Raw genomic sequence first — 13644 nt, forward strand, 5'->3', positions numbered from 1 at the left:
TTGCAAATTTCTGATTAATTCTTTGTGGCAGCAGCTTCAATTTTCTGAAATGAACCAATTCACCATCAGATTATGAATCAAAGTTTAGTGAGGTCTAGTCAGATTATGAATCAGATGAGACATGCCCGGACTGGTCTAGTCTTCTCCTCTTCTTTTCTTCCCTCAAACCGAATGGTTTCTAGCTTTCTTCCTCCCATTCGTATTCTCTACAGTGGAACAAGTTTTCCATAATAAATGGAGCTTTTATTTTTCTTCCATTACTCCTTTCATTCCCTGGAGGAGTTTTTTTTCCTTCCCTTTTCCTTTCAATCCCTGATGGAGTTTTTATCTAACCTTTTTATCTTCCATTATTCCTTTGATTCCCAAAGCAATAGAATGGGTTTCCCTTTTTTTTCTCCCTTTGTCGCCTCACAAGTCAAAAGTTCATCTTTCAGCGACAGTTGTTTGGAAAATACGAGATCTTTTTAAAATCCACTAGGTGTGAGTATGTTGTATAGTCAGATAAAACCTTCCAAGTCTTGAATTCTAAGATTCGTCTGTAGATTCAATTTGAAAATATATCAAATTCGACATAAAATATCTATTACTAGAAATGCACGTGTTCATCATATTTGATTCTTTGTGGTTGGGAGATATTTCAGATAATCCCATTGGAAGTCAATCTATAAACCAAGAGAGAGAGAGAGATGGTAGCAAGCAAATCATTATTTTTTTTAATTTGTGGACTTTGATCTATATTTTTCATGATTGAACATAACTTTGATTCTAAAATATGATTGATAATCATAAAATAATAAAAATATTTATTCATGTAAACATGAGTTTATAGCAAGAAAGAGAAATAACCTACAACTAAAGGTGGGAGACGACAACGTGCGAGGAAACGAGGCATGATTAAGGGTGATTGAAGGTGGGAGGAGGCAAGATGCGACCAAGGGTGAGATGAGGCATCATGGAGGGCAAGAGGAGACGAGATGCAATCAAGGATGAGAGGAGGTGGGAAATGAGATATGACTAAATGTCAAAGGGGATGAGCCATGATCAAGGGTATCAATGGCGAGGGGTAGCTAAAGGAGGCAAGAGCAGGATGAGATGAGGCATGATGGTAGCTGGAGACAAGGTGTAGCCAAGGGTGAGCGGAGATGAGACATGACTAAGGATGGGAGGAGACAAAGCATAACTAAGGATGGCCGAAAGGCAAGCGTAGAGGGTAGGAGGAGGGAGGAGGGAGGAGATTAAGCATGATGGAGGGAGATGAGGTTACAATCAAGGATGTCAATGGCGAGGTGTAGCTGATGGAGTCAAGAGCAAGATGAGATTATGCATGATAGAGGGTGGTAAGAGACAATGTGCAACCAAGAGCGATAATATATAAGATATGACTAATGATAGGAGATAAGGCATGACCACTGAGACCTAAGTGAGGACAAGACGAAATGAGGCATGGGAGATGAGATACAATCGTGAGGTGAGGTGTGAGGGAGGGTGACAGGAGAGGTCATGATAAGAATGATTTCTTGACATTCTTTATATTCTCAATCAATCTATAATTTAAGGATCAATCACATATTTGAGTGATTGATTTGATTGAATAATTTGAGTGCATGAGGAAAATTCTTTCCTTAAAACTTATGTAAATATGCATCATAATAAAATCGCTCATCTTCGTTCTTTTATTCTACATGATATCAAAGTCATTTTGCTTCAAACAAGAAAGACTTCCCTTATCCCTTCCCCATCGAAGCTTGTTGATCTATCCAACGATAGCGATATCCTTCCCTTCATACGTTGCCACTACTATCCCTACAACAGCAAACCCTTTCCTCGATGATCCAGTATCTGAGTTCCTCAAGGATGCCCACTCCCTCGTCTACCTTAATGCCTTTTGTTCGGTTGTGGACATCATTGTTGCTTGTCCTTTGGTTGTTTTGTTCCCCGATTGTTAATTCCCCATCGGCCAGCCACATACACCTACTCTGTTCTGTTCCACAGCAATTGTCAGAGTCATTTTTCTTTTCTCGGTGCTGCCTTTCCTCAAATCAGACACCCCCCCTCCCATGTCTGTTATTCCGAAGTTGAAGCAAGAACCACAGCAACCCCCTCTCCCAACATTTTTCGTCGGCCACAAACTCACTGTCGATCATTGCTCCTCGAACACCTCCTTTGTCGTTCCTGGAGCCTACTCTTGGACCTTCCCGATGACTCACTCCCAGAGTCAAAGCAAGAGTCACTCCCCTTTTCTAACTGTTGCCTTTCTTTAGATTGAATGTTGCTCGAAGCAGGAGCTGTTAGAGTAAGAGCTCTCGGAGTTGCCTTTTCCTCTATTATCCCCTTTTCCCAAAGCAAGAGCTAAAGTCCTCCCCGATCGCTACTCCCAGAGCCCTCCCCATCTAATGCAATCGAAGAAACAAAGAACAAACAACGGTCGGTGCCACTGTTGCAATTCTTTCCACACCTTTCGATCTATCATCTATCATATCAGATCTTTTTCGTCTATCATTTGCCAGATCATCAATTGGTTCTAGACTTCTCTCAATGGATCATATCATATTCTCAACATGTCTTCTTCAGCTACATCTAATGCCCCAATTATTATTTTCTTAGGAAACAATAGTTCCGCTGGACTTATATTCATCAATACAGAAACTCCAATCCCCTTCAAATTATCTAAAGGCGACAACTATGTATCCTCATGAGCATAATTATCCAATCTCCTCTTTGAATATGATATATTTGGCTACATCAATGACTATCTCAGTTGTCCACTCAATAATAAATCATAATCAATAATAAATCATAATCACAAGTTATGGCTACGATAAGATCGTCTTATTCTATAAGTAATTCAAGCCTCAGTAACTGGCTCCATAGGACTACTAATCTCTTCGTACAACATTACAACGAAAGCATGGTCAAAGTTTCAAACAACCTTCGTCAATCACTATTGTACTTCCATGTCAAGTCTTTTATTTATTTTGATGAAAGCAACATAAGATGAAAGTACTATTATTGATTATATGCAAAATATAAAAAAAAATTATAGATTACTTGGCTTTAATAAGTTATCCAGTGGTGAAAAAGTTATTGTTCATACTCTCAATGGCTTAGGAGAATAATATAAGGAACTGATGATAGTAATTCGGGCATGAGACTCACCAATATTATTAAAGAACTGTATGACAAGTTGATTGATCATAAAACATATCTAAAATGAGAAGAGAGAATGACAAGACCGATAATCACAGTTCAATTCAATCAAAAATCTAAAAGAAATGACAATCAAAGCAACACGAGTCTTTATAAAGGACCGAATAAGATGTCTCTTGGTCACATGGGCAACACACAAAGCCATCATCCTTCATTACACTATCAACCCCCCAACCATGGTGGCAACTACAATCCAAACAACTCTAACTACAACAACCAACGGTTTTGGCATCCCAACAATAATTATCGATCTCGGCCCAAGCCTACTATCACACTCAATTAGCATCAAGAAAATATCATGACTATTCCAACTACTCATCCAAACAACTGGATTGTTGACTTCAATACTTTTAACCATATCACTTCTTCTAATTTCCACAATTATGGAGACAATGAAGACATCATCATTAGTGTCGGATAATCGAATCTTTATTACTCACATTAGTTCCACAACACTTAATTCACACACAAACACTTTCACACTTGATGATGTTTTGTGTGCACCTCACATATGAAGGAATTTTATCTGTCTCTTAATTTTGTAAATAAAATAATTTCTTTATTGAATTCTTTCTTGACTCGTTTCTTGTAAAGTATCTGAGCATAGGGCTATCCTTAGTCTAAGATCAAAATAAAGACATCTATGATGGCCATTAGTGTCATAAATCACCCAACCAATTGCTCTTACTTCGTTTACTGCTTCAATCGATGTGCGACATCGTCGCCTTAGTCATCTATCATTCTCTATTTAATAATAGCTAATATCTCATTGCTCCCTTTTAACTTTCAAATCAAGTAGAATTGGAATCTATTGTGATACTTGTTTTAGTAATAAAAGTCATATAGTACCTCTTGGAACATTTTTCATATCCTACTTTAAATCATTTGAAATTATTTACATTGATGTATGGGCCCTACCCTAACCACTTTCTTTGATAATTTTAAATTTTATATACTTTTTGTATACTTCACAAAATATACATGGCTATATCCTCTTAAACATAAATTTGAAGTCACTAGGATCTTTTCCCATTTTAGAATGGTGGTTGAGAACTTTTTTTAGTCTACCATTAAGACAGTTTACTCTGATAGAGAAGGTGAATATCAAACTCTAACAACTTATCTCTCATCATATGACATATAACATCTCAAGTCAACACCACATACACATCAACTAGTTGGCTCTATCGAACGAAAGCATCGTCATATAGTTGAAACTGGTCTCACCCTTTTACATCAAGCCTTTATGTCACTAACCTTTTGTTCGGTAACATTTCAAACTACAGTCTACCTCATTGACCACATGCTCATCCTAATCTTACAACACCAGTCACTATTTGAAAAATGATTTTATAAAATCTCAAACATTCAAAAACTCAAAGTATTTAGTTGTTTATATTTTCCCTGGCTATGCCCCTACGCTTCATGTAAGTTAAAACCAAAATCCAAGCCTTGCATCTTCATTGGTCTCTTGAACATAAGTCTTGCATCTCAAGTCTCCTGAATATAATGTTTTTTCGGTGCTATAAGCCTCAAACTTAAAAGGTCTTCGTATCACATCATGTTAATTTTATTGAGTCCTCCTTTCCCTTTCAAAATCTTGCTTATTCAGTAATACAAGCCATTACAATAATAATACATCATTGAGTTCATATGAGTACACCTAAAACACACCTCTCACCACATTAACCAATCACTCTCTCCACTAGACCTATACTCCCTTATCACTTTAGTTTAGTAGCATCTCACACCCTCTGCAACTTCACCAATTCACCCTACAATGTCCGATGAAAGAACACCCTTGACACAACAAATGATATCTTTATTCTTTTCTCATCCAAGTGATATCGAAGTGTATTAATCTGATTAGGTACATGTCACTAAATCTCCACCAGTTCTTATGCCTCCAACATAACTCAATAACACCACAGAGCCTGAACATTACATGACCACATGCTCTAAAAATAACATTTTCAAATCACGTTAAATCCTTAACCTTTATGACCACATGTTCTAAAAATAACATTTTCAAATCACGTTAAATCCTTAACCTTCATGCTACCATAAGCTCTCCATCTAGACCTACTGAACTCACAACTATCACCCAAGCTAAAAAAATCTCCACACTAGTACAAAGCCATGAATGGAGAATACGATGTCCTACTCCACAAAACCACATGGACCCTGGTACCATCTCATTACACATAAAATATCATCTAGTATAAATGAATCTTTTGATTTAAATGAAACCCAGATAGATCCATTTCCTGATACAAAACACGTCTAGTAGCCAAAGAGTTTCACCAATGATCAAGTGTTGATTTCACATAAATATTCAACTTGATTATTAAACCAATGATAATCTAACTCATCCTGAATTTGACTATCATTCAAGACTTGCATATACGCTAACTAGATTTTAATAATGCTTTCTTATATGAGACCTTAACTGAAGATGCCTTTATGCAACAGCCTCCTGACTTCATCCACCCTCAATATCCAAGTTATGTTTGTAGATTACGAAAAGTTATTTATGGACTTCGCTAAGCTCCAAGAGCTTAGCATACCAAACTTAACTCATTTCTAAGTTTTGTCAACTTCAAATATGATGCCTTTCTATTTCTACGATAATAAAAGGGAAGTATTATATATCTACTGATTTCTGTGGATGACATTATCATCACAGGCAATAATCCTATAAAGATCAAGCAATTTCTTAAGTAATTGGTTGATCGATTCTCCATCAAAGCTCTAGGAACATTAAGCTATTTTTTGAGAGTAGAAGTAACGTTCACATCTTTCGAACTTTTCTTAACTTAAAAGAAGTACATTCAAGATCTATTATCCAAGATGAATATGTAGAATGCTAAAGAAGTCGCTACTCCACTCTCCACCACTGATTTATTCAAATTATATGATAGCAGTCATACTATGAATCTCATACAGTACTGACAAGTACTTGGTTCCTTATAGTATTTATCTTTCACACATCCAAACATCTCATTCGCAGTTAACAAATTATAATAATTTATGCATCGGCCATCCACTACGTATTGGTCAACACTAAAACGTATCTTGCAGTATCTCAATAAGGCTCTTAATTATGAATTTTTTCTTCGTACTCATCACTTCATATTCATTCCTTTGTTAATGTTGATTGGGCAAGCAACACTGATGATAAAATATCTACGTCAGCTTACATTATCTTCCTTGTAACAAATTTAATCAGTTGGAATTCCAAGAAATATAATACAATCACAAGATCTACCACCGAAGCAGAATGCAAAGCCATCAAATTTAATCAGTTGGAATTCCAAGAAATATAATATAATCACAAGATCTACCACTGAAGCAGAATGCAAAGCCATCACCATTACCATTGCATATTTCAACTAGGTTACCAATCTACTATACGAATTTGGCATCATTTCCCAATTCACTCCTATAATATACTATGCTAATATCGGTGCCACATGCCAATGTACCAATCCAGTATTTCACTCACGCATGAAACATATTATCATTGACTTCCACTTAGAGATTAAGTTGTCAGACATCAACTATGTGTTTCTCACGTTCATACTTCTGACCAACTAGTAGACTCCCTCACAAAGCCTTTCACTCATAGGATATTTCAATTACATCATTTTAAAATTGACATCTTTGACAGAAACTCAATCTTGCAAGGGCATGATAGAAGATCATGATAGAAGAAAACATAAAATGATATCCTAACATTCCTTACATCATCAATCAATCTATGGTTTAAAGATCAATCACAGATTTGAGTAATTGTAATTTGAGTATATGATTCAAGAAAATTCTTTCTTCAAAACCTATATAAATATGCATAATCTCAATGAATAAAATCACTCCCCTTCACAACAAGTTCTTTTATTCCACATAGTCCAGGGTGGGAGGAGGAAGGAGATGAAGCATGTGCAAGGATGTGGATGGTGAGGTGTAATAACCAAGAGTACTTAGAGTATGATGAGAATAGACATATAGTGAATAGAACGACAAGATGAGAATAGACATATAGTGGATACGACGATAAGATGAGTGAGAGGAGGAAGGAGATAAAGCATGTGCAAGGATGTGACGAGTGAGAGGAGGAAGGAGATGAAGCATGTGCAAGGATGTAGATGGTGAGGTGTAATAACCAAGAGTACTTAGAGTATGATGAGAATAGATATATAGTGGATAGGACGACAAGATGAGAATAAACATATAATGGATACGATGATAAGATAGAACAAAGGGCACGAGAAGATGAGATATGACTAACGGCGAGAGAAAACAAAACACAACGAAGGAAAGCTCGTAGAAGATGAAGCTCGTAGAAGAAGAAGATATGTGATTCACAATCAATCTTATCTAGGTTAAATTGTCCAACAATCATCCTTGGGCACTTGAATCAATATAAATATTAGATATACAGCTAAAAAATTTCAGAAAAAATCATACTTCGTCAGTTTGTTTATTGACCATTTAATTTAAGATTCAGATCAACAGCCTGAAAAATTAAGTGGCAACTTCGAAAAAAAATAAGCTCCAAAGTTCATCGTTTATGTGCTCCGGGCTTTACAAATTCTAAAAATCACTGAAGAGGAAAAAAGGACCCTAAATACTATCCTACAATCTTGTAACTTGGGTTGACAAGGTTTTCAAGACCAGATACTACTTGGATTGACTCAATAACATCACCAACCTTGAGATCTGCCAAATAATCTTCATTCTCTGTAACATATCCGAAAACAGCATATCGTCCATCCAATATATTGGCATTACTTGGTGTTAGCTCACTTTCTTTCAAAAGCCAAAACACTTGGCTTGAACCAGAGTTGTTGTCAAACTCCTGTTTTCAGATTAAAATAAACAAACATAAGTCAGTAGCTGATAGATATAATCAACTGGTAGAAGAGGATTTGCGAATAAATTACATCTCTAGCCATTGCCATTGTTCCAAATGCATTAAATGGAAGGCGTGTTTGGGCTTTGTATCTGCCAAGTTCCTGATAAATTGGATGAAGAAAGCGCAGATTAGGCTGTGCACCATTGATTTAGTAAAGCATAAAACACCACGGAAATCATAAAGCAGAACTGCTCATGCTAAAAAAATCATTAAATTGAGGATAAAAGCAATGACTTGCTAATAAGTATTGCATAATGCGGACACCATGTTTTTAGAAGCTAGCACTTGAGGCATTTTTAATGTCGCTAAGCACTTTAATAAGGTACAAAATACGAGCTAATCATTCCACTAACTGAAACAATTTAACCAACTTACCTCTAATGTTTCACCATAAATGGGAGTCTTGTCACCAATAACCATGATTTCTAGAGGTATGGTACGAACTTTTTCTGTACTAGGATCAATGAAACCCTCTGCAGGCCCCTCAGGGTCACCAGTTTGGACAACAAAGCCATCAGCTGCAGCAGAGCCATGACAAATTTTAAAGGCAAACTCAATTCCACAAATGAGATCCTATACACATGCCAGAAAATGGCATGTCCTGTATACAGCATAAATTTGACATTCATGCAAGGAAAGTTTCAGTTCAACACAAAAAATTATTGTCATTATGCAGTAATCTGTATACGATGTGAATAGTTTGATATTCCAACTATGAATCAGATGTAATGTTCAGTTCCGTACAACTCGAAGACAAGATATAAGGAAATACCTCTTTGGATTGCCATGCCGTCATAGAAATGCCTTTCAACTAAATCTAAGAAGTTTCCAGCTGTAACTGGGGCATTGTACCCATCGAGCACAATGCGAAATACACAATCCTGGACATTTGGATTGTCCTTGACTTTAACCTTCATATCCACCGTTGCTCTCCCCTTCAATAGAGGCATATTGCTGTATTCCTCTGGCACCTCGTATGGGAAACCATCCACCATATCCTCTTCAACACTGCAGAAACGCAATGTCGCAGGAAGTCTCAGCTGCAGTAAATGACAAGGTTATATATGAGAATGATGCATTTAAGAAGGCTTTCTGCAAGCTTTTAATGCCAGATGTTGCTAACCATGGGAAGCTAGCAAACTTAAGCATCCACTGTATCATGTATGATCATGTAGAAACCCGAAGTCATCTTGGTGCATTTGAGAAACTATTTTTTTGTTTATTACTTGATAATACGTTCAATATACGCAAGAGGGGAGGTAATACCCATCAACATCAGTTAAAAGAGGGAAAATGCTTTTGGTTCCCAAGAATGGTGTGAATAACTCAGCATGTGAGAGAAGCATGATCCTTGAAAACCTTTTTCGTAATTGGGAGAGCAAAAGACACATTTACCATCCTAACACAAATTCTTGGGACTCTTCCCAGAGACCCAATGCGTCTTACTCAAGGAATCAGGAGATGTGAAATTCCTAGAGAAACAATTAGAAAATATTAATAGTAGATGAATCTATGGTCCTTAACAGCTAAATATATCTCGTTTTGCTTTGATTGCTCTCTTAAAACATTTCCTCAGCTACAGAAAATTAAATGCCTAAGTTTGTGGCGAGAAGACAACAATATTGTAAATAAAAATTTACTATAAGGAAAAAGTTAAAAGAGGAATATTGAGCTAAGCATTCACTTAGAACAAAATGAAATAGTGCTTATGTTTTTGCAGTTTGAAAGAGAAATTATGTTTATTATACACCATAGGCAGAGAAAGGAAGAAGTAATGGTAGATTTGTGGAGTGTTCAAGAGCAGAGAATCAGAATTTGCAGCAGCTAACATACATCTCCAGATGCATAAATAATTGTTTACTTGAGGGTATTTTTTCTATCCTCTTTTGACAAGTAGTTTGCTGCTAGCTTGCTGCATATTACCACAAAAGCCAAAGCTGTAGGCAACAGCTACAAAGGCCCACATCAGGCTTCACATTGAGGAAAAATAATAAGACTGTGTGCATATATAGAGCCAAGGTATTCTAGTTGCTGGTGATGGGTTTCAAAACCCTCTATTTATTTTGTTGTAAAACTAGTGAATTCACCACAAAAAAAGCAGATATTTAATAAACAAACCCCCAGGTTGCATATGAGACTGTATTTGAAAACAGAGACAGAAACCTATTCTCTAATTCCTTTTAGTCTTTAAATCTTAAGAACATGATAGAGATTACAGGTGACAAGAATGGACACCTGAAGAAAATATGCTTTCTACATGGATGATGAGCTTGAGCTATCATTGCATAAGGTAATATATTTATGATTTTCTGAACCCACCAAGCGGAAATTTCAACATTTAGCACTTGATTACTATATCACCAATGTATAGGTAATATATCAGAGCCAATAAATAGGAAAATACACAATAATGACATGCGATTTTTAAGAAAAATCATCACATGTAACCAACTTAAGTTTAATTTCTCTCTCTAAAAGAAATATAACAATAGAATGACTAATGAAAACTTATAACTAGGTGTTGGTCATTAATATTGCTATGTAAAAGAAAAAAAAGAATTGTTCACAATTATAAAAAGTTGAATATAGTTCTCACCCTCCGACATATTGTAAGAGTTCCTTCTGCTTCGGTGCCACTGCATCCCTATCTCTTTGCTCCACAATCTGCTGGAACTCTTGCATCCCAACGGCAAGCTTTTCAATCAATTCCTTTCCATGTTCTTTCTTTGATTCAGCTACACCATTAAGAATCAGAGTCTTCCCTTGTTCGAGAGCACGAGAAGCTTGCCTTATGTTCTACCAATAGAGTAGGGAAAAAACAAAAGGTTCAGCAAGAAATTCACAACAAATCAACAAAAAGATAAGGTGGCATAAGCATCGCCTCGATATTCCAAGTGGACCTTCTATTACGAGTATCATCCAATCTGAAAGGTACCAACTAACTTAACCATATCTTGCAGAATTTCTAAGACACAAGTACTACCAGTGCTGTCATACAATTGTGTTGACAACCTGATGATTCAATGGCAATATTTACATCGACCTGTGCTACTTATGGGATAATCGCCATATAGGTTTTTCTTTTTTTGTGTTTCCCCCTTCTGAGGGGAGTAGGTGGATAGGCACACCTAAGTTTATTAGAATACATCAGGGTTTTGCACCTAGTGGGAGATAAAACAATGACATAACAAAGGAATAGAAGAGAGTGTTGATGGCCTCAAACCAAAGTTTGCATGGACATCTATTGTCACATGAAAATTTAATCCCAGTGGTGGGATAAAAAAAAAACTAATAAGAGTTTCTTTGAAAGTGACATAACAAGGAAACGGAAGAGTGTTGATTGCCCCAAAATCAAGATTTGCATGCACATTTATTGTCCCATGAAAATTCAATCCCAGTGGGATGATAAATAGAAAACATGATAAGAATTTCTTTGAAAGTGTGCATACACACTGAACAGTACGTTGGTTCTCTCACTTCAGATGGATCATTTGCAACCAAAGATGCATGCACATCATAGAATTTCTCATTTGAAATCCACACATGATGGTTCCATCTCATGAAAACCACAAAAAAGCTAACAGGTATCCTAGGTAGAGCAAGGATCAGCCACCCAATCTCATGCCTAGATCAGATGCATGGCATTGGTTAAAAATATGGTGCATTCTGGTTCCTAAAAAGGAAGCACACAAGTGACAGACAGACACTATATTGTGGTTTATTTTCAGTGAGAATGCAGAATGGGTAGCATGCTTTTGTTTATCACACAAACCACAATCAGATGTATAACCCACTGACTACAGTTTATCCAAATATAACAAATTTGAGAAGCACAAATGAGGGTCATTTTTCTCCAGAAACCAGGCGCATGAACATATTAATTTGAAAGTAGCATATCCAACAGGACTAAAGATAAGACTGTGACAAGTCTACTTACTCGCTCAACCAAGTCCAACGCCCTGACTCCAGAAACCTTGAGACTCTCTGTGATATCCTCAAGTGGTCTTTGAACCTCCCTTATGGCTTTGTTATCAATAGGCAATGCATTTCGCAACAAGGCACCAGGATCTTTAATAGGTGGTCCAGAGATGAGCACCGACAAATCAGGCAGCACTAGACTTGCAGGAGATGCATGCACCGGTGAAGTTAATGCGGGCACACCAGTAAACAATCCAATTGCCAGTGCCAAAGATATTGCAGACTCTTTTAGGCCAAACGACTTGTCTTTCTGCATTAAAAAAATCCCAATAAAACGAGCATTATCTCAAATATCTTGCGACGAAACTGAAAAAGAAGAAATAGGCAATCGATTTCCTCTGAGGTAAGATGAAAAAGTAAATTGCCTAAATTGATCATTGATTTCCTCTGGAAAATTTAAAATAAGATGCTACCAGAATAGTAGGAACTCGGGGCATTTAAGAACGAGAAAAAGGGAAAATTAGCACGAATTAAAAGTCTCGACTTTTTTTTAGTAAACGATGCTATTTTGCACGAAATATCATCAAAGAAACATGAGCACATTGGTTTCATCATTCGATTATGACAGATATTACTCGAATCAAGCAACACATCGGACGAACGAAAATTTTCTCTTTCTCCATCACGAAAAAGAATCGAGCTTCCGTTCCAGTGAACCAACCAGATTGCAGCTTAGACAAGGTTGGACAACCATGTAAAGAGAGACTCGCAGAGAGTTGGGGTACCTGTTCGCTGCCTGGGTCAAAGCGGGGAGACCTGGAGGCGGAGCAGCGGAAGCCTAGGCGGAGGGGCCTTCGACGCGCGTCGAAGCAGCCGCCGCGCGAGGGGAGGGGAAATCTCGGGGTGGCGGGGGAAGGCCGGCAAAGGGAAGAGACGAGGGCGGCCATTTAGGGGAAGTGGGTGGGTTTGGGATTGGGAAACTAAGGGGCCTCCTACTACTAATGGCGGAGGAAGAGGAAGAAGTAGATAAACAGGATGATGTAGGGAGACTCGATTGGGCCACCGGAAGGACGACAGCCAGTTATAGCTCGACGTGTAAGATAAGGCTGGGGACGTAATGGTACTGCACGGGAGATAGAACACGAGGGAAGGCTTTTATTTGCCCTTTCGGGTTTTTTAGGGTAGTCAACATGAGTGAGTTTTTATTGGCGAATATTTGAAAAAACTTTTAGTTTTAAAAAAATTTAAATAAAACTATAATTATAAAAATTTTAATTTATCATTATTTTAATCCAACCCATTATTGTCCTATCTCCCCTCTCCTCTACCAAGAACAATGATAAGCTAAGGGGCCACGAGTAAATATAAGCCTCTAGTCATCTATACTTCCACGCGCAAGTTAGATTTTACACCTCTAATCACCTTTGCGGACGAGCTCACTCATGGCTCTCTCCAATCTTTCTCTAGCACTCACAACTCCCTCTTTTCTCGTTTACAATCCTCTCTTTCCTCGACTTTCTCCCTCCTCTCGCAAGCATGGCTAAACAAATAATGCATAGAACGATGAAGACAACTAAGATGAGCATAACTAGCTTACCGACGTG

General features: G+C 37.3%; 1 protein-coding gene across 1 annotated transcript; it reads right to left on the reverse strand.

The window, feature by feature from the left end:
- Positions 1-7656: 7656 nt before the first annotated feature.
- On the reverse strand, positions 7657-13127 carry LOC103986263 (peptidyl-prolyl cis-trans isomerase CYP38, chloroplastic). Its single transcript, XM_009404218.3, has 7 exons — positions 12826-13127; positions 12060-12350; positions 10719-10918; positions 8895-9130; positions 8498-8640; positions 8151-8222; positions 7657-8065 (listed from the first exon to the last, which is right to left on the reverse strand). The coding sequence occupies exons 1-7, from the start codon at positions 12985-12987 to the stop codon at positions 7838-7840; spliced, it is 1332 nt and encodes a 443-aa protein (XP_009402493.2). The 5' UTR covers positions 12988-13127; the 3' UTR covers positions 7657-7837.
- Positions 13128-13644: the final 517 nt, after the last annotated feature.

This window comes from Musa acuminata, chromosome BXJ3-1 (genome assembly GCF_036884655.1).
Source record: "Musa acuminata AAA Group cultivar baxijiao chromosome BXJ3-1, Cavendish_Baxijiao_AAA, whole genome shotgun sequence".
Classification (NCBI taxonomy): Eukaryota; Viridiplantae; Streptophyta; class Magnoliopsida; order Zingiberales; family Musaceae; genus Musa; species Musa acuminata.